The 23071-nt window shown below is 49.0% G+C and overlaps 1 protein-coding gene across 1 annotated transcript in view; it reads right to left on the bottom strand.

Moving 5' to 3' along the window:
* Positions 1-23071, bottom strand: part of LOC137355894 (pre-mRNA-processing factor 39-like) — a 33976-nt gene that overhangs the window by 9402 nt on the left and 1503 nt on the right. The window contains exons 2-9 of the mRNA XM_068021509.1: positions 13538-15180; positions 11396-11521; positions 10042-10160; positions 6656-6823; positions 4489-4660; positions 2155-2262; positions 1543-1707; positions 1010-1136 (exon numbers count right to left, since the gene is read on the bottom strand). Coding sequence (XP_067877610.1) covers positions 1010-1136; positions 1543-1707; positions 2155-2262; positions 4489-4660; positions 6656-6823; positions 10042-10160; positions 11396-11521; positions 13538-15180 — 2628 coding nt within the window. The remainder of the gene's footprint in view (positions 1-1009; positions 1137-1542; positions 1708-2154; positions 2263-4488; positions 4661-6655; positions 6824-10041; positions 10161-11395; positions 11522-13537; positions 15181-23071) is intronic.

Here is a 23071-nt window from a genome sequence, read left to right as displayed (position 1 = left end):
TGGACTTAAAGCTGGCAAGGTTGGCATTAACTGACCATCCCTAGCTGCCCTCAGGAGGTGGGTGGTGGGTCTTTGCTCTTGAGCGATTTGATACAACCGAAGTGTCTTGCTAGGCCATAACAGAGAGCAGTTAAGTGCTAATCACGTTGATGTGGGACCAGAGTCTCAAATAGGTTTCCTTTCTGAAAGCACGTTACTAAACCAAATGAGCTTTTACGACAATCCAACCAGCTGCATGGTCACTGAACACCAGCAATTGTCAACTCTCCCCCCACATAGCCAAATATAAATTATCCGTCACCTCAGAATGAACAGCCCAGCTCCAAATTTAGTTAGGCAGATCTGGGACGAATGGTCTGTAACCAGCACCCCGGCTGGCACACCAGCGCGGTGTCGGCACATGCATCATTCTTTGGCCGAGACGTTAAACCAAGCCCTGTGCCGTAGGCGCTGCTGCACAACAAAAATTATAGCTGTGGACAATGCTGGCGAAGGCGCATTTTATTGGCCACCCCCTACCCTGGGTCACCCGAATTTTAACAACTGAACAGCTGGAGGACATCACTGAATCAAGTGCGTTTTTGCGACAATTTGCAGCTTCTGCGGTGCCGGCTCAATAACTGCCACGCTTGTTGAGGCCAGTTGCACAATTTGCTCTGCTTTTGCGTCAGAGTCCAGTCCCGTAACCAGTACGCTACTGCAGCTCAGCAATCTAGAACCCCCTCAATCTACTTCGAAGAGTAGAAGTGCTGGGGATGTTTCTGAGGGGTACGATAAAGCGCTGTGTAAAGATTGTCCAAACTGTGCCTTTGCCCCAGTGGGATTTCTAACTGGACAGGGCCGACCCTGTAAAGCGTTGCAGCCAATGGGATTCAAAGGCTTAAGATGCTTTTAACGGCCAATTCATTTCACGGTTTCCCTTTCCCCCCCCACCGCGCTGACTGCCACCCATACAGGGCAGGAGGTGCGTGAGTGTGTGCGTGCGAGCAAGCGACCGGGACCTCCTTACCTTGCTGTTCCTCAAAGGCGGCCCACAGCAGGTGCAGGGTGGGCTTCTTGGGCAGGTGGACCATGCAGGCCCGCTGGAAGACATTACGGACCCCCTCAACGCTGTGGTTCTCCAGGTACTTGGCATACTGTGGACAGAGGGAGGTCAGAAAGGGATGAAGGGAAACAAGATCAACTTGCTCCGACGCCACGGCGCCGTGTTAAAAAATAAAAAGACATCATGGTACAGCTTATTGAGAACTGGAGGGGGCACTCACAGTGATAACACGCTTACACATTTCTTCAGCAATCCCTTAACTTCTTTAGTTTGAAGCAACACGTGCAGATAAAACAGCAATGGAATTAAAAGATTATGTTAGAAGTCAGATCATCAAAGTAAAACGTGAAATTCTTTTTTGTTGGAACGCTTGCAAAAGAAATCAACAAACACAAAATTAAAGAAAAAAAAAAAACGAGAAGCCGCCGATCAGGAGAGATCGGCAGGAGAGCCGGGATCTGCATCCTGGCAGGAGCTTCCGAGAAGGGGGGGTTCACCTTGATCCAGAAGTCTTCGTACAGAGCACAGGCGATCATGCAGCGCTCGAACAATACCAGAACCCGCTCGTTAGTGCCACTGGCAATCTCGAAATCCAGGTAGTCCTTCCAGTTTTTCAGCTGCACTCGTTCGAGGGGCTTGACGTGGAAGTACGGCCTCTTAATCTGAGGAGAGGGCGACAAAAAGAAAAAAAAAATCATAGGTGACAAACTGAGTGAAAGTCAGGATGGAGGGACCAAGATCTCTTGCACATCCTGATTTCCACTGGTGGATCCGACTGCAACTACCTCGTCCCTAAGCTCCGGGATTCCCTTCCTAAACTTCCCCATTTCGCTCACCTCCCCGACGATGCTCCTTAAAACTTCTATTATTCGTCAAACTTTTGGTCAGCTGTCCTAACATCCCCCACTCTTCTCAAAATAATGCCATAGGATTGTGGACATCTTGATCATGTAGACAGGGCCCCCGAGTATAATATGTCTGAAAGGTGGCACCTCTGACAATGCAGCACTTCCTCAGTACTATTGCTCCAATTTTATGACAGTGGAATGGGGGCTGGAAAGCAGGTTATATAACACACGTCAGTCAGTGGGGCTCAGCTTCATCCTTACCGCCTCCTCGAAATTCCACCTCTTGCTGACTTCCTCCTCGTTCAGTAGGTACATCTCGTGCCGACTGGCCGCTAGGTGCGCTCGGATCTTCTCCAGCTCCGTGTCAGCCTGAGACGTGGCAGTGGGAAAGAAACGAAAGTCAGCGAAGGGAACTGGAACTCAAAGGCGCACAGTCTCCCAAAATGGCAGGTATATAAATAAAGCTGGCAAAGAGCCCTCAATGTCCCAGCATCACACCCACTGCAACATGTATCTATGGAGTGCTGCAGTCAGTCACTTCTATCCCAGTGCATGAGATCATGGCACAAAGCTTCCCACCCTACCCCCGCCCTCCTCACCAGCAGATCCCCGTCACTCCCCGAAGTTTAGTTAATGTAGCTGAAGAATCCACAGAAAAGCATAACAAGAAATGTAAGATTTGCAAAGTTCATTCAAGGCTGGGGTTCAATCACAGCATTGGTGTGCTGTAGAGGGAGCTTTACTCTGTATCCAGCCGTACCTGTCCTGGGAGTGTTTGACGGGGACAGTGTAGAGGGAGCTTTACTCTGTATCTAACCCCCGTACTGTACCTGTCCTGGGAGTGTTTGATGGGGACAGTGTAGAGGGAGCTTTACTCTGTATCTAACCCCGTGCTGTACCAGTCCTGGGAGTGTTTGATGGGGACAGTGTAGAGGGAGCTTTACTCTGTATCTAACCCTGTGCTGTACCTGTCCTGGGAGTGTTTGATGGGGACAGTGTAGAGGGAGCTTTACTCTGTATCTAACCCCCATGCTGTACCTGTCCTGGGAGTGTTTGATGGGGACAGTGTAGAGGGAGTTTTACTCTGTATCTAACCCTGTGCTGTACCTGTGCCGGGGGAGTAATTAATCATGGTGCTGTGTGCCTGAAATGGGAAGTTTCCGCAGAACCAACACTCCATAAGGAGTAAGTTGATAAGGAGCAAACTGAACACAAGCGAGGGAAGTTAATGGTCACAGCACAGCCCCAGGAGTCAGGACATCCTCAACCTTCCAAAACTGGCTACTTTATCTGCGACTGTAACTCAGAGATAAACCAGAGCTATGGTGACCATTTTATACATGCAGCAACTCTCCTTGTGCGAAAATCGGAGTGTCAAATGTTCGCCAAGTGACAACTCCTCATCTGCAATCCAAGGCCGGCTATCATGGTGGGGGGGGGGGGGGGGGGGGGGCGGGACATAACAAATCAACACTGATCCTGCCCTCACCGCACATTCATGTCTACTTTCCAGCAGTGGGTAACAGGTTAGCAATCAGAACTGGCTGATTCTGCCCGCCAGCCTGAGACTGAGCACAAAGGGCTAACAGATTTGGCAGAAGGGAAAGGCAGAGGGACCTGGAGGTGCATGTGCATCGATCTTTGAAGGTGGCAGGACATATTGAGATGGTGGTTAGCAAAGCATATGGGATTTTGGACTTCATAAATAGAGGTATCGAGTATAAAAGCAGGGAAGTTATGCTGAACATTTATAAAGCTCTGGTTTGGCCCCCAACTGGAGTATTGTGTCCTGTTCTGGTCACCACACTTTAGGAAGGATGTGAGGGTCCTTGAGAGAGTGCAGAGGAGATTTACCAGAAGGGTTCCAGGGATGGGGGATTTTAGCTACAAGGTTAGGTTAAAAAGCTGGGGTTTGTTCTCCTTAGAACAAAAGGAGATTGAGGGGAGATTTAATTGAGGTGTACAAGATTATGACAGGCTTCGATAAGTTAGATAAGAAAAAACTGTTCCCATAAACAAATGGTACAAGGACTAGGGAACACAGATTGATGGCTTTGGACAAGGGATGCAGGGGAATACAAGGAAGAACTTTTTTTTTTACACAGTGAGTGGTAATGACCTGGAACTCGCTGCCCACAAGGGAGGTGGAGCGGAGATGATCAATGGATTCAAGAGGGAATCGGATGGCCACTTGAGGGAAAGAAACATGCAGGGCTACAGGGTTCGAGTGGGGAGTGGAACTGACTGGTTGCTTCTCAAAGAGCTGTAGAGGGAGCTTTACTCTGTATCCAGCTGTACCTGTCCTGGGAGTGTTTAATGGGGTCAGCTTAGAGGGAGCTTTACTCTGTATCTAACCCCATTTTAACAAATTTTTTTTTGTGCAGAGGGAGCTTGGACTACTCGATGGGCTGAATGGCCTCCTATGCTGTAATCGACTCCATGATATCAGTCCTTAGACAAACATGAGGGCCCTTTAAGGGTGCAGTTACATATTGCCTTTACTAACTAAGCCATCTGGGGGATGGAGTGAGTGAGGTAAAGGAGCCAGCCACAATTCTTAAACAACTCTCAGGCAGAAAAGACTTAACGGGTCACCTTCTCTTGGTCAGTGGTCCCCACGCCCGGGGGAGGGTCATCTCCGGGGGGACCCTCGTCACAATCTGCTTCGGCCGCCGTTAGGCTGGTCACGACTTCTGACCTCAGCTTGAGAAACTCGTCAGTGGACAGAATGTCCTTTGGTGAGTAATTCTGCACATGGTCCTTAAACCTGCAGGACAGTGAGAAACCTGCAGTTAGAGCTTGGCTCCAGGTTAGTTGAAACCGTCACAATGTGGGGTCAGGGCTACATTGGCAAGAGGCAGTCCAAAACTCAGCGTTTTGCTTCAGCACCAATTTCCCCCACTTCCTGCTGCCCCGTGTCCTAACTCGCACTCAGTCCTGTTGACCTATCACCCCTTTGTGCTCCATGACCTACACTGACTTGCAGTCAGGCAATGCCTCCATTTGAAAATTCTTGTCCTCATGTTCAAATCCCTCCATGGCCACGCCCCCTTCCTCAGCCTTACAAACCCGAGATCTCTGAACTTCTCCAATTTGGCCCGCTTGCACATCCCCGATTTTAATCGCTCCACCATTGGCGGCCGTGCCTTCAGCTTCCTGGGCCCTAAGCTCTGGAATTCCCTCCCTAAACCTCTCCTTAAAACCGACCTCTTTGACCAATCTTTTGGGTCACCCGTCCTAACATCTCGTGACAAATTTTGTTTGGGAAGTGCTCCTGTAAACAGCCTTGGAACATTTTACCATGAAGTGCTGCATAAATGCAAATGAAAAGACGCTGTTCAAGGGGAAGAGCTCTCACTCTGATACCATCTCACCAGTGAGGGTCGACGGGGCCTCCACTACCTTGTTCAAGTGGCCATTCCTCAAGAGCAGAGACAGTGAGTCTTATCAGAGGGCATCACAGCCAAGCTGGACCTCACCAGACATGCAAGCAGGGGCCTGTCGATCGTGATCAGGAGCAGAAAGCCACCCGGCCAATTTTGCACCTCGCGCAGCTCAACAGCAGAGAGACCATTGAGTTGTCGTAACAACCTAACTGGTTCGCCAATGTCCCTTAGGGAAGGGAATCGGACATCCTTGCCCGGTCTAGCCCTGTATGTGACTCAAAGTCCCACATCAATGCGAACCGACTTTCAACTTCCCTGAGTGTTCCACTCAGTTGCATCAAACCGATACAGCAGCAGATCAAGAAGGTGGCAGCAACCCACCACCACCTTCTCGGGACAGCGAAGGATGGGCAATAAATGCCAGCTTTACCAGTGATGCCTACATCGCGAGAATGCATTTTGAAAACGCAATGGCCTTCTGGGCGAACTCAAGACAGACTAAGAACTGAAACCAGAACTTTCTGGCCTGTAGGGCTAATGCTGTTTTATCTGAGAGCCTGGGTGCAGGGCCCAGGCATTGTCGCCTTGGTTTTAGAAAACAGTTCAACATTAAACATTAAACAGCTCAGAGCTTTAAACGAGAACTGAACCGGTAACCGGCTGGGGGAGATCATCTTATACAAAAGGCAGGTACCTGCATAGAATTTAGGACGATTTCCATCACCTACAGGGGCCAGAGAGCAATTTCTCAGATTTCACCGCTCAACAAATTGGCCTGGGCTTTTTAAATCTGCTTTCTTCCCTCTCCCAGTCGACCACGATTTCAGCTAAGTTTATATTTTGTGATACGCAAGGTATCGCAGTTGCGTGGGACGGGCTGGATGGACTAGAGCATCTTTTCCTGGCTGCCATTGCTCCAATGTCCCCAAGAGCGGGCTCCCAAACGCACAAAGCTAAACCAGGGTTCATACGTATATGAGAGCCGCTAATAAATCCAATCGGGAATCCAGGAGAAACATCTTTATCCGGAGAATGGTGAGAATGTGGAACTCGCTACCACGGGGAGTGGAGGAGGCGATTAACGTGGAGACCTTTAAGGGGAAGCTGGATGAATACACGAGGGAGAAAGGAGTAGAAGATCATCTCGATGGAGCGAGATGAAGCAGGGTGGGAGGAAGAGCATGTGGAGAGTAAAAGAGCATCATGAACCTGTCAGGTCGAATGGGCTGTTTCACTGCATGATATTATCTAAGATAATCAAAGTGGCTCTGACTCTGCGCTGGGCAGTGTTATTATCCACTCGGCCTCCGAGGTCAGCTACAACCAGTTTTATAAGCACTGCACACAAAGTGTAAAAAAAAACTTCCTTCACTCACTTCTCAAAGTGGTGGCTGTACAACTGGGTGGGTATCGACAGCACCCGGTCATAAATAGCTGTCATGGCCTTCAGTTGCCCTTGCTCCTTTTCCCAGTTCACGTACAGGTCCCAGAGTCTGTCAGACCGGAAATCAGTGCCAGCTGCAGCCAATGCCATTTCAAACACACTGCAAAAACAAGAACTGCTCGTCAGATAAAACACAATGGCAGAGACCAACAGTCAAGAGCAGAACAGGATACAGAGTCCAAAATAAATCTCCCTTACGTAGGCTATTCGGAGTATAATCTCAAACAGGATTGTTATATAAAAGGGGAATGCCCACCTCCCTGCCATGGTGCAGTGGGTAGCACTTGCACTCGCCTCCGAGAGTGGGTCCAAGCCCAACCCTGGGGACTTGAGCACAATATCTAGGCCAACACTCCCAGTGGCAGTATTCAGGGAGTGCTGCAATGTCGCAGGTGCCATCTGAGACATTAAAACCGAGGCTTCATCTGCCCTCTCAGATGGATGCAAGAGATCCCACGGCCACTATTTATGAGAAGAGCAGGGGGGGGTTTTCCCCGGGGACCTGGGACAGTATTTATCCCTCAGCCAACATCACTAGAAAACAGCTTATCTGCTCATTGGGCTCTTTCTGTGCATAAATTGGCTGTCGTGTTTCAATACATTACAATAGTGACTTCACTTTAAAAAGTACTTCACTGGCTGTTAAAGCACCCTGGGTCATTCTAAGGTTGTGAAAGGTCCAAATAAATGGAGGTCATACTTTTTTTCTGTAATTACAGAGCCCTTAGATAGGTTTCAAAGAATTTCACGTGCAATGCATTACCCTGACGTGGAGGCCTGCTTTAGGTCAGAGCCCAACCTGGCCCGAATCCCTCCGATTTTACCTCGAACCCGCCACTACTCGACCCGACCATCCGTTTACTTACCTTCCTGACGCAGAACCTTCAAGAAGCTGCAGCGCATGCGTGATGACGTCATAGTGACGTCACTCGCTCACTGCGCAGACTCAGGTAAGTTTTTTAATTTCAATACTTACCAGCAGAGCACTTACCGTGTGTGTCTGACCCGACCCGACATGACCGGAGCCTGAAAGATGGGCCCGACCTGAACCCGAGACATGTCATCGGGTCCCGTCAGGTTTGGGTCGGGTCGCAGGCCTCTACCCTGACGTGTGGCGGCGTAGCAGCCATTTTGGGCACTGCAAGATCCCGCAAACAGCGATGGGTTGAATGACCAGTTTATGGTGGTGCAGGTCGATGGGTGCCAAGACAACAGGACAACTTCCAACATCCACTTGAACAGGCACCCCTGACCGAGCAGCATTCCCTCAGTACTGCACTTGAGTGTCAGCTGGGTTTATGGCTGCAGGTCCTTGAGTGATGCTCGAACCCACAACCTTCTGATTCAGGAGGTGGGAGTGCTACCGACTAACCCTAGGAAAGATATACCGTGGCCCTTGAAAGGAGACACGAATGAAGGTGAAGGAAGATGGCCTGGATTATTTTGGAGAAGACAGACCCGGTGAAATTTTCCAAAAGGTGCGGCAAAGTTGCTTCAGGCAAACAGTTCACCGTGGTGAAGGGTTTCAAATCCCAGGGGAGCAGAGTTTTAAAAATAACCAAGTGGGGTGTCAGGGTTTTCAAGCTGTGGAATCCATTAGAGTCCATTATAAAAGATTTTATAGCAGAGCACTTGGAGAACAGTGGTAGAATCGGGCAGAATCAGCATGGATTTACGAAAGGGAAATCATGCTTGACAAATCTACTAGAGTTCTTCGAGGATGTAACTAGTAGAGTTGATGAGGGGGATGTGATTTGTTTGGACTTTCTGAAGGCTTTCGACAAAGTCCCACTTAAGAGATTAGCATGTATAATTAAAGCGCATGGGATTGGGGGTGAGTGTATTGCAAGGGATAGAAAATTGGTTGGTGGACAGGAAACAAACAGTAGGGATAAACAGGTCTTTTCCCGAATGGCAGGCAGTGACTAGTGGGGCACCACAGGGATCGGTGCTAGGACCCCAGCTATTAAACATACAATATATATTAATGATTTAGATGAGGGAACTAAATGCAATATCTCCAAATTTGCAGATGACACAAAACTGGGTGGGAGGGTGAGTTGTGAGGAGGATGCAGAGAGGCTTCAGGGTGATTTGGACAAGTTGAGTGGGTGGGCTAATGCATGGCAGATGCAGTATAATGTGGATAAATGTGAGGTTATCCACTTTGGTAGCAAAAACAGGAAGGCAGATTATTATCTGAATGGCTATAAACTGAGAGAGGGGAATATGCAGCGAGACCTGGGTGTTCTCGTACACCAGTCACTAAAGGTAAGCATGCAGGTGCAACAGGTGGTAAAAAAGGCAAATGCTATGTTGGCCTTCATAGCGAGAGGATTCGAGTACAGGAGCAGGGATATCTTGCTGCAATTATACAGTGCCTTGGTGAGGCCACACCTGGAATATTGTGTGCACTTTTGGTCTCCTTCTTTGAGGAAGGATCTTCTTGCTATAGTGGGAGTCCAGACTGATTCCTGGGATGGTGGGACTGACGTATGAGGAGAGATTGAGTCGGTTAGGATTATATTCGCTGGAATTCAGAAGAGTGAGGGGGGATCTCATAGAAACCTATAAAATTTTAAACAGGACTTGACAGGGTAGATGCAGGAAGGATGTTCCCGATGGTGGGGGAGTCCAGAACCAGGGGTCATAGTCTAAGGATACGGAGTAAACCTTTCAGGACTGAGATGAAGAGAAATGTCTTCATCCAGAGAGTGGTGAGCCTGTGGAATTCGCTACCACAGAAAGCAGGTGAGGCCAAAACATTGTATGTTTTCAAGAAGGAGTGAGATATAGCTCTTGGGGCGAAAGGATATGGGGCGAAAGCGGGAACAGGTTACTGAGTTGGATGATCAGCCATGATCATAATGAATGGCGGAGCAGGCTCGAAGGGCCGAATGGCCTACTCCTGCTCCTATTTTCTATGTTTCTATGAATGGGATATAAGGGGAGACAGTGAAACAGACAGTATAATTGCGGTTAAAGGGACAATCAGATGCATTTCTGGGGAGAGGGATATTGTGAGTAGGTTGGGATCATAGAATGGCTACAGTACAGGAGGCAGCCATTTGGCCCATCATGTCTGTGCCAGCTCTCTGTAAGAGCTACTCACTCAGTTCCAATCCCCTGCCTTTTCCCTGCAGTCCTGCAAATCTCTATCTTCAGGTAATTACTCAATTCCCTTTTGAAAGCTACAGTTTAAAAAGGACACTAAACAGCCTCAGCCTTGGTTAGAAAACCAACAGCAACTTAGGTTTGCACACTGGACATGAGCGCCCCCTTCCCCGGCCATTCCAACGCCAGATATTTCAGGCTCACCTCCGGAGTTTAACGGGAGTTTCAGGGTTGGTGGTTTCAAGGATCTCCTGCAGGAAAGTGATGTAATGAACCCACAGATCGACACTGAGTGGGATGGACTGGAGCCCTCGCTGGTAAACCTGCAGCAGAAAAACAGCACACTGTAGGTGTTAGAACATGTCAGTAGCAAATGGGAGAAACGTGATGCTTCTGAGACTTGGGATCTTAGGCACCAGGTATCTAATCCAGTGTTATACCTGCCCTGGGAGTGTTTGATGGGGACAGTGTAGAGGGAGCTTTACTCTGTATCTAACCCCGTGCTGTACCTGTCCTGGGAGTGTTTGATGGGGACAGTGTAGAGGGAGCTTTACTCTGTATCTAACCCCGTGTTATACCTGCCCTGGGAGTGTTTGATGGGGACAGTGTAGAGGGAGCTTTACTCTGTATCTAACCCCGTGCTGTACCTGTCCTGGGAGTGTTTGATGGGGACAGTGTAGAGGGAGCTTTACTCTGTATCTAACCCCATGCTGTACCTGCCCTGGGAGTATTTGATGGGGCAGTCAGTACCAATGAAAAAGAGCTCCATTTCCCTGCACTGACAGCCCTTATCTTGGGGAGTCAGTACTAAGCAGTCATCAATTTAAAAGGTCTGACTGGAGCTTGAAATGCTTTGTCACAGGGAATTGTTGAGGCTGAAACTGCCGCATCCCTTTAACAATAACTTAGATTTATGATAAAATGGACTTCACAGGGGCACTATAAAACATGACACCAAGCCACATAAGGAGATATTCGATTAGATGACCAAAAGGAGCGTCTTAAAGGAGGAAAGCGAGATGGAGAGCTTTAGGGAGGGTATTCCAGGACTTGGGGTCTAGGCAACTGAAGGTGCAGGCACCAACGGTGCAGCATTAAAATTGGGGTTGTTTGAGGGGCCAGAATTAGAGGAGCAGAGAGATCGCAAAGAGCAGAAAAATATTTGGACACAGCAGATACAGGGTTCTGGGGAGAGAGAGGAGGGAAAACAAAGGGCCAGCACGCGCACGCACCCACCCACACACAACGGGCCAAACAGCCTTCCTCGACACTGTCAACTTCGAGGCTACTGTATCTCTATGTTGACAAGCAGAAAAATAAAACACGAGCATATCACGCGAAGTGCACTGGTGCAAGAACAACTCTCCTCTCACAAGCTGACGCCAACAGTCAAAACGAGCCCGCCGACTGTGCTGTATTATAACGGTTAAGAAAATTCGAGGGAACTTATCAGCCAGATCACGCCCACCCCCCGATCAAATACCAGCAACATCAGTAAGTCAGCTTAAACAATTCAAAAGGAAACTGAAGCCCAAAGCTCCCAGCTTCGCTGCCTCACCTCCTCGGCCTCTTTGGTAAACCCCAAGCGCTTTTCTATGTCAGCGTATTTCTTCCAGTAACCATAACAGTAAGGGTAGCGGGCAAAGAACGCATCAAACGCTTTCCGGACAGCCCAGATGTGATTCTGAAAGGAGATAAGATTTATCAGACCGGCGCAGCTCAGTCCCCATAATGCACCCAGAGAAACACTTCCCTATGCCAGACCAGTAGTACTCACCTAACGGGCAAAGGGTCAGACCCTCCCTCCCCCCCCATCTGGCACTGCCAGTCTTGCTGATCTGGGCTGCCTGGGATACCACTCTCAGCCTGACCCGTCTGACTAGGGTGGGATTTTGTGCTGCAACCTCTCCTTTTCTCGCTGAAGGGAAGGGAAGGAGGGTGAGCCAAGCTTCACACGGCAGCCGCAGGGGGCCCATTGGAGCGGAACTGCAAAACAGCACCGTTGCTGCCTAGTGCCTCAGCCCCAGCAGGGACGGCTCAGTGAGCAGGGAAACGATAGGTTGCAGTACCCTAACGTGTTGCTAGTTTCCTGTGAGCCAGACTGTCACAGAGAGATGGAAAAGCAGGGTGGGTGGGCTCTGGCTGCACCACAGTACTGTGCCACTGACATAAGGGGAACAGAGTTCGCAGTTAGTGATACTGGTTGAGGGAAAAACACTGGCCAGGATACGTGTGGAGAACTCCCTTACACCTCCTTAAAACGGGATCTTTCACACCTACCTGAGGGGGCCTCAGTTTAACACCTCATCTGAAAGACAGCACCTCCGACAGTGCAGCACTCCCTCAGCACTGGCACTGGGAATGCCGGCCTGGATCTTGCGCTCAAGTCTCTGGAGATGGGCTTGAACCCAAGACCTACTGAGTGCTAATACATGTTATTCTGCGGTGTTGTGTTCCACCCTCTCACCCAGCTGGAAGTGCACCACAAAAGGAGCCTCCCAGCTCACTAAAAATGCAGCTCAGGGATCTATTCCGCACCCCTCCCCCCAAATCAGGCTAGATGTCCAGAGAATTTCCCCCCCTCAAATGCATGTTTCCCATAACTCTACCCAACCATTCAGCTGCATGCCCCCCTGCTATCCCACCCCATGGCATTATCTTTTCATCCACTACACACACCCCTACCCCAAGCCATAGGGCCTCCGCTGACCCACCACATCACCAGCACTGCACTTGATCAAACCGTAACCTCGCTGAGCTTCCCTCCTCCTCATCCTGCTTGCCCTCTGCCCAAAACTTCACACCTTAATGCACAGTACCTTCCCTCGCCCTGGCTGCTCAGTCAATCTGAGCCCGACCTCATTCAGAGCCAATCCCACATCCAGCCCAAGACGAATTTCCACCTCCACATCATCAGCCGCCTCGATCCCTATGTCCCCCCCAATAATGTTTACGCTGCCGCTGTCACATTCAGAGTCTAATTACCCCATTGCTCTCCTCGCTGACCTCCCCATTTCTGTCTTTAATAACCTTCAAAACACAGGAAGGCCCATTCCCCACCCTCACAAGCCTTCAGTGGCCCCCCCATCTTCCCACAACACATCAATTTCAAAATCCTTCTCTACCGGTCCCCTTGCTGGCCTCCTCTCTGCAACTCTGTGCTCCAACAGTCAAAATCATTCCAACCCTGGAGCTCTTTGAAACTGCCCACCACTACCCCTCAGCCCCCTCCCTCCGCCTGACTTCCAGTGGCCTCAGCTTCTGAAAGGCTCTCCCTAAACGTCTTCCTTCGAAAGCTTCCTCGAAACTTCGAACTTGACTTCAGTCAAAAGCCGAGCACCTTCTCCCGTCCCTGCTCAGTGTCCAGTTACTCTGGTGTCACCCTTTTGCTTTGGAACACTTGACTGCACAGAAGGTGTTACACTGTAGGAGTGTTGTTGAAACAGCTGCAGGGGAGCATTATTTGGCCTTGGCATCCCACACTAGGGACAGGGGGGGGAAAGCCACGGAGGAGGCCCTAGTCTATCTTACTACCACAGTGACATCTGTAAACAGCCAGAAATGCAGACGCACACTGGGTTACAGAGACCAAGTAGACAGGGACGCACTAGGATCAGGGGGCAGAGAAACAGGCTGGGTGGAAACAGGGATATAGGAGGCGCATCAGCACAGCTGATGCCCCAGTTACTTGGAGCCTCACCTCTTGCTCCACGTACTGCAGCACATAAGTCCATCCCGTGAAATCGTACGGATTATCCTCCACAATCTTCCAGTATTTCTCGAAGTCCACTGGATACGGCGGGATACTGTCCTCGGAGTCTATGACCCCGTACTCACTGCTGCCCTGCCCATACTCATCTAGACTGGCAGTGGTGCCCTCTGTTGCAGCGTAGTCTGCACCATCAGAGTTGGCCAATGCTTTGTCTACCGTTTGCTCTGACCCATTGGAGCTTTCTGGGAATTGTGTCACTGCCCCCTGTACCGTCACACCACTGGACAATGGCAGGCTTGAAGAATTGGCAGCCAGTTCTTCTACTGTATCCTGACCAGCACCCAGGTTAGGGGACTCAGTAGCTGATTCTTCTATCGAATCTTTGTCCGCGTTCGGCCCATCAATTTCCATCTCTGCCACAGTGCCCTGCTCACAAGGCAGGTTAGGACTTTTAGCCGGTTCTTCTGCTGTGCTCTGAACACAGGATGGACTTGGACTAGCAGCAGCTGATTTCTCTACATTGTTTCCGTCACACAGGCTCGGACTATCAACAGCCATCTCCTCTACAGTGTCCTCATCACATGGGCCAGGGCTACCAGAAGGCGGCTCCTCTACAGTGTCTCCGTCACACGGACCAGGGCTACCAGAAGGCGGCTCCTCTACAGTGTCTCCGTCACACGGACCAGGGCTACCAGAAGGCGGCTCCTCTACAGTGTCTCCGTCACACGGACCAGGGCTACCAGAAGGCGGCTCCTCTACAGTGTCTCCGTCACACGGACCAGGGCTACCAGAAGGCGGCTCCTCTACAGTGTCTCCGTCACATGGACCAGGGCTACCAGAAGGCGGCTCCTCTACAGTGTCTCCGTCACATGGACCAGGGCTACCAGAAGGCGGCTCCTCTACAGTGTCTCCGTCACATGGACCAGGGCTACCAGAAGGCGGCTCCTCTACAGTGTCTCCGTCACATGGACCAGGGCTACCAGAAGGCTGCTCCTCTACAGTGTCTCCGTCACACGGACCAGGGCTACCAGCCGGCGCCTCCCATACAGTGTCTCCGTCACACGGACCAGGGCTACCAGCAGCCGTTTCCTCTCTAATGTCTCCGTCACTTGGGCCAGTGGAATCAGCTGCTGTGTCCAATAAAGTGTCCTTATCACATGAGTCAGGGCTATCAGCTGCTGACTCCTCTCCAGTGTCTCCATCACTTGGGCCGGTGGAATCTGCTGCGGATTCCTCTCCAGTGTCCTCATTGTTTGGCCCTGTAGAATCCGCTGCAGACTCCTCACCAGTGGCCCCATCATTTGCGCCAGTGGAATCTGCTGCTGACTCCTCTCCAGTGTCTCCGTCACTTGGGCCAGTGGAATCAACTGCTGACTCCTCTCCGGTGTCATCATTTGGGCCCGTGGAATCAGCTGCCGAGTCCTCACCACTGTCCCCATCACTTGGGCCCGGAGTGTCTGCTGTTGATTCCTCTCCAGTGTCCCCATCACACGGGCTCGAACAGTCGGCAGAGGCCTCCTCTACTACGTTCTGATCACCATGTAAGCCAAGCGAGTCTGCGGACACAGTCTGCACCATGCACTGATTGCTCCCATCCAGACTTTCTTTGTTGAATAACTTCTGGTCACCACCTGCGAACAAAAGAAAGAGGCAGAACAGGTAACTCACAAACACCTGGAACTACCACAGTTTATACTGGTGAGAAACAATAGGAGAGCTTGTCTCCGCTGACAATGAGGACAGGCTGTATTTGGAAGGGAAATATGGGAGGATATTCCATTCAGTGTATACGCCTAACATCTACCAGGGGAAAATGATGTAGATACGCCAACAATAACTTGCATCTATAAAGCTCCTTCAACATAATTAAACAGCCTAAGGGGCTTTCTAAGCCTTATCGAACATCTGACACCAAGCCATATAAGGAGATATTAAAACAGATGGCCAAAAGCTTGATCAAAAAGGGAGGTTTTAAGGAGCGTTTTAAAGGAGAGAGCGGTAGAGAGGGTTAGGAAGAGAATTCAGGAGCTTAGGGCCCAGGTAGCAGAAGGTACGGCTGCCAATGGTAGAACGATTAAAATCTGCAATGCTCAAAATGCCAGAATTAGCGGAGTGCACAGGTCTCGAGTGTGGACTGTTAAACTGGAGGAGATCACAGAGATAGGGAGGGACGAGGGCACGTGAAAACAAAGACGAATTTTCTTTTAACAAAAAAAAACGTGGCATTGCTTAAATGGGAGCCAACGTGGGTCAGCGAGCAAAGAGGAGATCGGTGAACGGGACTTGGAGAGAGTTAGGACACGGGCAGCAGAGTTTTGAATGACATTAAACTAAATTAAACAACACATTAAAAATAGCACAACTACATAGGCAGACTTGCATTGCTTTGTCAAACTTTGTTACGGATGAAAAAAAAAACAATCAACAGCCAGTTATGAAAATGCTGCGAGGGAGTCAGAAACTGAAACACATTCCAATCTCCAAAGAAGCCCTGGAAAAATCGTTACAAGTTTGAAACGGCAGAAGGTCCTGTTTATTTAACAATTGGAAGTCGAGCTTTTGCAGTTTAGGCTGCCTGCAGCATCAGGGAAGCTCAATCTTTTTGTTACCAATTACTAGCAGAAGATTGTTTTCTCGAATGTACTGTATCGGACTGGCCAATTCCCTTAATTCATCACCTCAAAAACATGGCCTTTAGTGACAGGGATGTAACTAGCAGTACTTGCATTTCTATAGGGCTTTTCAGGACCTCAAAATGCCCCAAAGCGCTTTACAATCAATGAAGTACTTTCTGAAGTGCAGTCGCTGTTGCAATGTCAGAAATGCTCGGCCAATTTGCGCACAGCAAGCTCCCACAAACAGCAACACAAGTCTGTTTTTGTGATGTTGTCTGAGGGATAAAATATTGGCCAGGACACCGGGGATAACTCCCCCGTTCTTCTTCGAAATAGTGCCAAGGGATTTTGTTTTTTTGTTTTTTTAAATGCCCACCTGGGGCAGGCGGACCGAATACCGCACTGGAGTGTCAGCCTGGATTTTAGTGCTCAATTCCCCGAGTGGGACCTGAATCTGGAATTGTGTGACTCAGAGACGAGAGCATTACCAACTGAGCCAAGGCTGACACGGTTAAGCACAAAACACAAGCCAAGTATAAAAGGACAGCTCAGAGATGTACACATAAAGCACTGGTACACTTTGCTGAACTCCCGGGTCACATCAGCATTCTCCCCCTTCGACTGTCCATCTGCTTTCAGGGAAATTACTGAGCCAGCTTTGTATCAGCGTTCACAGAACGCCGCAGGGCACGGGGTACTGCTAACAGACAACGAAGCATTTCATCGACCAAGAGAGCATACAGACTCTGAACAAGTGGCTGGCTCTCAAGATTCGGGCATAAGTATGCCTTGGAATTGTGAGCATCAGATTTTCAGCACAATGAGCAGCTTCTGCAAGTGAAGATTTTGATGAACACGATATTGTGCACTTTAATCAAACTGCCACAAAACTCTCCTATTGATCGAAACAGCGCAGGGAATACATTCATTCCAAAGTATTTCACTGCCAGCCCACAGGGCAAACTCTCCGCCAGGCTACACTCCCACAGATACTGACTGCCCAGTGGCCCTGCTGCTCGTACGAGTGCTGCGAGCGTCAGGTTACTCACCTTGGGAAGCATCACTACACAGCCTCATGTAACCTCATGTAACCCACTAACACTCACTCACTCACACGCACAACCCCACCGCCCCCCAACAGGAGTTTCCTGATACCACTCAGGCCTAGGAACACTGTAGGACTTCCCCACCCCATCTTAATCCAGAGGGGCACTGAAAGCAGCTGTAACATCATCATCAGCCCAACTAAAATCAACTGACTCAGAGGAGAGAGGAGTCAATTCTCAGATCTGCCCAGTACGCATGGCTCATGGAGCCCAACTCCGAGTACGTTTCAGTCCCTGGACAGCACAAACATAGTTCCTTCAAAGGGACAACCTCTCCACATTGCCACATACTAACTGAAAGCCCCATTGTATTCAGGGACTGAGCAGTTTCAAACTGATGCACCATGACAGTCCAATCCCAATGTTAGGGCATCACATCCCTTCGGTCAGGTCAGACTCTGCAATGCCACGCTTTAATTCCTGTGCCCACTTACTTAAACGACAGAAAAGTTTCACTGCACGCCCAGTGAGCTCTCTTCCAAGGACACTCGGGGTCGAGGAGTTACCACCAGACTGTCACACCCCCTAACCAAACTAAACAACCTATCAACTTGACTCCCTCCCAGGAGCACAGGGGTGGTGAGCACCCACCGCATCCCCCCCCAACCCCCTCACATCTCTTCCAGTCACACCAGCTTTTTGTGAGCCTGGCAGATTGGAAAAGGGTCATGGGTGGAAAGGGCTGCTCCCTCACTGACTCAGGCTTTACATCAACCAATTCGAGATTTGCCCTCCTCCAATTTGTCAAGTCCACGATTTTGGGAGAAAAATTAAAGGAAACATAAATTAAGTGCACAGCAGACCAGGACAGAATAGTAATCCAGTGGAGATGGAGGGAAAGAAGCATTACTGGCAGACATTGAAACTGCTGATGGTGGTGAATGCCTGGAACTTGCTGTCGGGGGAGGTGGTGGAAGCAGATACGATAGCGACGTTTAACAGACATCTTGACAAATACATGAATAGGAAGGGAATAGAGGGATATGGGCCCTGGAAGTGCAGAAGGTGTTAGCATCAAGATTGGCGCAGGCTTGGAGGGCCGAATGGCCTGTTCCTGTGCTGTTCTTTTGTCTTGTTTGCTGTGATGAGTGGGGAGCACTGAAAGCAATAGGGAGAACGGTCAACAGTGACAGGGAAGGACAGAAATAGTCTGGGGTGTGCTTTTTTTTTAATTTGTTCTTGGGACGTGGGTGTCACTGGAAAAGCCAGCATTTATTGCCAATCCCAAACTGACCTTCGATGGTGGTGGTGAGCTGCCTTCTTGATGCTGTTAGGGAGAGAGTTCCACCATTCTGACCCAGTGACACTCAGTCAAATTCTGCCTTGGTGTTAAGGGTGGTCACTCCCAACTCACCTCTGGAATTCAGCATTTAAAAAAAAAATCTGTGTTTGGACCAAGGCTGTAATGAGGTCTGGAACTGAGTGGCCCCCGAGCAGCACCCAAACTGAGCATCGATGAACAGGTTCTTGCTGTCTAAGTAACACTCAATAGCACTGTCAATGACACCTTCCAACTGTGTGCTAATCTATCACACAGAGCTTTATCCTCAGACCCTGGTCCTAATATATCACTCAGAGCTTTATCCTCAGACCCTGGTCCTAATATATCACTCAGAGCTTTATCCTCAGACCACAGGTCCTAATATATCACTCAGAGCTTTATCCTCAGACCCTGGGTCCTAATATATCACTCAGAGCCTTATCCTCAGACCCTGGTCCTAATATATCACTCAGACTTTATCCTCAGACCCTGGGTCCTAATATATCACTCAGAGCCTTATCCTCAGACCCTGGGTCCTAATATATCACTCAGAGCCTTATCCTCAGAACTTGGGTCCTAATATACCACTCAAAGCTTTATCCTCAGACCACAGGTCCCAATATATCACTCAGAGCCTTATCCTCAGACCCTGGGTCCTAATATATCACTCAGAGCTTTATCCTCAGACCCTGGGTCCTAATATATCACTCAGAGCTTTATCCTCAGACCCTGGGTCCTAATATACCACTCAGAGCTTTATCCTCAGACCACAGGTCCTAATATACCACTCAGAGCTTTATCCTCAGACCACAGGTCCTAATATATCACTCAGAGCTTTATCCTCAGACCCTGGGTCCTAATATATCACTCAGAGCTTTATACTCAGACCACAGGTCCTAATATATCACTCAGAGCCTTATCCTCAGACCCTGGGTCCTAATATACCACTCAGAGCTTTATCCTCAGACCCTGGGTCCTAATATATCACTCAGAGCTTTATCCTCAGACCCTGGGTCCTAATATATCACTCAGAGCTTTATCCTCAGACCCTGGGTCCTAATATACCACTCAGAGCTTTATCCTCAGACCACAGGTCCTAATATATCACTCAGAGCTTTATCCTCAGACCCTGGGTCCTAATATACCACTCAGAGCTTTATCCTCAGACCCTGGGTCCTAATATACCACTCAGAGCTTTATCCTCAGACCACAGGTCCTAATATACCACTCAGAGCTTTATCCTCAGACCACAGGTCCTAATATATCACTCAGAGCTTTATCCTCAGACCCTGGGTCCTAATATATCACTCAGAGCTTTATACTCAGACCACAGGTCCTAATATATCACTCAGAGCCTTATCCTCAGACCCTGGGTCCTAATATACCACTCAGAGCTTTATCCTCAGACCCTGGGTCCTAATATATCACTCAGAGCTTTATCCTCAGACCCTGGGTCCTAATATATCACTCAGAGCTTTATCCTCAGACCCTGGGTCCTAATATACCACTCAGAGCTTTATCCTCAGACCCTGGGTCCTAATATACCACTCAGAGCTTTATCCTCAGACCACAGGTCCTAATATATCACTCAGAGCTTTATCCTCAGACCCTGGGTCCTAATATATCACTCAGAGCTTTATCCTCAGACCCTGGGTCCTAATATATCACTCAGAGCTTTATCCTCAGACCACAGTCCTAATATATCACTCAGAGCTTTATCCTCAGACCACAGGTCCTAATATACCACTCAGAGCTTTATCCTCAGACCCTGGGTCCTAATATATCACTCAGAGCTTTATCCTCAGACCCTGGTCCTAATCTATCACTCAGAGCTTTATCCTCAGACCCTGGGTCCTAATATATCACTCAGAGCTTTATCCTCAGACCCTGGGTCCTAATATATCACTCAGAGCTTTATCCTCAGACCCTGGGTCCTAATATATCACTCAGAGCTTTATCCTCAGACCCTGGGTCCTAATATATCACTCAGAGCTTTATCCTCAGACCACAGGTCCTAATATATCACTCAGAGCTTTATCCTCAGACCCTGGGTCCTAATATATCACTCAGAGCTTTATCCTCAGACCCTGGGTCCTAATATATCACTCAGAGCTTTATCCTCAGACCCTGGGTCCTAATATATCACTCAGAGCTTTATCCTCAGACCCTGGGTCCTAATATATCACTCAGAGCTTTATCCTCAGACCACAGGTCCTAATATATCACTCAGAGCTTTATCCTGGATTATTCGTCTCTACAACATGGCCCATCAGCTCTGGGAGAAGTACCAGATCTGCACATTCCCTCAAGAACTAGCCGGTCCCATTAACTAAAAGGCAGACAGTGCAAGTCATTTGAAATGGGACTACTTTCAAAACAAGCAGTTCCCAATTCTAATTTGTTTGCTCCGACATAGAAATCTCAAGCCAGTTTCCAGTTAAATTTTGCTCCTTTTCGAACAGGTGGTTCGGTCCCCGAGACTTGAACTCAACCCCTTCCCCGCCCCTCACAAGGACACAATCCCTGATGTACACAGAAAACTGATGCTTTGCCGGCCATGGTTTAAGAGTCATATTTTTAGTTTTGAGAGACTAATTTTGCTTAGTCTACAGGGGACTTTCTTTTTAAAAACAGTGGAATGAACCCCTTGTTGCTGTGGCACATAATGTGTCCATGGGGGAAGGAGAAACCAGGCTTTTCCCACATTAATGCCCATCTGCCCTAGAATCACAGCAATTACAGCACAGGGGTGAACACCCACCCTTCACAGCTAGCATCCTCTGATCACATTTCACTGTATCCTTTCATAACTTTCCCTTTCAAATTCGTCCTCCATTCCCTTTCAATGATGACCTCCTCTGCCTCACTAGCACTCTGTAGTGAGGCATTCCATGCTCTGATAACCCTGCCAGTGAACTACTTCACCCTCCATATAGTTCCTCCATCGCTCCTTCCCAACTTATCCTCTGGACAGCCTTTCATCAAGAGGACCTGACAGGGTGGATGCTCCCCGGCTGGAGGGTCCAGAACACGGGGTCACAGTCTCAGGATAAGGAGTTGGCCATTTTGGACTGAAATGAGGAGAAATTCCTTCTAATCAGAGGGTTGTGAATCTTTGGAATTCTCTACCCCAAAGTGATGAGACTGAGATAGGAACAAAGGACTTAGGAACAGGAGTAGGCCATTTGGCCCTTTGGTTAGATCATGGCCGATCTGATTATGGAATCAAGTCCACTTTCCCATCTGTCCCCCATAACCCTCGACTTCCTTATCTATCAAAAATCTATCTAACCCAGCCGTGAATATATTCAATGACCCAGCCTTCACTACTTTCTGGGGAAGAGAATTCCACAGACTAACAACTCTCAGAGAAAAAAATTCTGCTCATTGAAAGGAAGATCTCTTATTTTTAAACTGTGTTCCCTGGTTCTGGTCTCCCCCACAAGAGGAAACACGCCCCCCCCCCACCCCCACCCCGGGTATCTACTCTATCAAGTTCCCTCAGGATCTTGTATGTTTCAATAAGACTACCCCTCATTCTTCTAAACTCCAATCAGTATCGGCCTAACCTGTTCAACCTTTCTTTATAAGTTGAGTGAACCTTCTCTGAACTGCTTCTAGTGCAATTATATCATTTTTCAAACAAGGAGACCAAAACCGTACACAGTACTCCAGACGAGGTCTCAACAAGGTCGTGTACAGTTGCAGTAAAATAAGATATTGGCTGTAAAGCCCTTTGGGATATCCAGAGGATGTGAAAGGCGCTACATAAATGCAAGGAGGCAGGAAGATGGTGTAGTTTTGGAAGACCGTTCCAGGGGCAGCGTATGCTGGTGTGGCGGAGGGTTCAGGCCATCGGATTTTGTATCAGCTAAAGTTTGGGAGGCCCATGAGTGGGCGCGGAACAGCCAATATTCTGGCACCAGAAAGCCACGGCGATGGGACCCAAACAGGAAGAGGTTATGTACTGCCGAGCTGTGTGTGAGGGAGCAGTAGCGGAAGTTTGTGTTCTCAGAGTCGGAACGCGAAGCAGCTTCAGTTTTGCCGACGAGGGGATGTTTGGACGGTGTCAGGATTTGATGACAAACAGTTGGATCCCTGGAGCCAATAGACGGAGCAGAGCAGGTTACAACTGGGTGTTTGCAGAAGTCAGCACTGAGGAGTAGCATGACAACAACTGAACAGGAGAGGAACATCAAGGGAGATCTGGGTTATACTGGAGATAAGTTGAGCTGCCAGTCCTCCAGGATTGTTCTGGCATCTCCAGAAATTAAAGATTAATCTCCTGGACACTGCTATGAAACCACTGTCAATTGTTGCAAAAACCCATCTGGTGCACTAAGGTCCTTTAGGGAAGGAAATCTGCCATCCTGACCTGGTCTGGCCTGGCCTACATGTGACTCCAGAGCCACAGCAATGTGTTTGACTCTTAAATGCCCCTCTGAAATGGCCTAGCAAGCCACTCAGATTAAGCACAATTGGGGATGGGCAATAAATGCTGGCCCACATCCCACAAAACCAATAAAAAAAAATTATGGGA

Source organism: Heterodontus francisci, chromosome 44 (assembly GCF_036365525.1).
Source record: "Heterodontus francisci isolate sHetFra1 chromosome 44, sHetFra1.hap1, whole genome shotgun sequence".
NCBI classification, from domain to species: Eukaryota; Metazoa; Chordata; class Chondrichthyes; order Heterodontiformes; family Heterodontidae; genus Heterodontus; species Heterodontus francisci.
The sequence above is the reverse complement of the archived record's forward strand: the minus strand, read 5'-3'. Positions and strand labels throughout refer to the sequence as shown.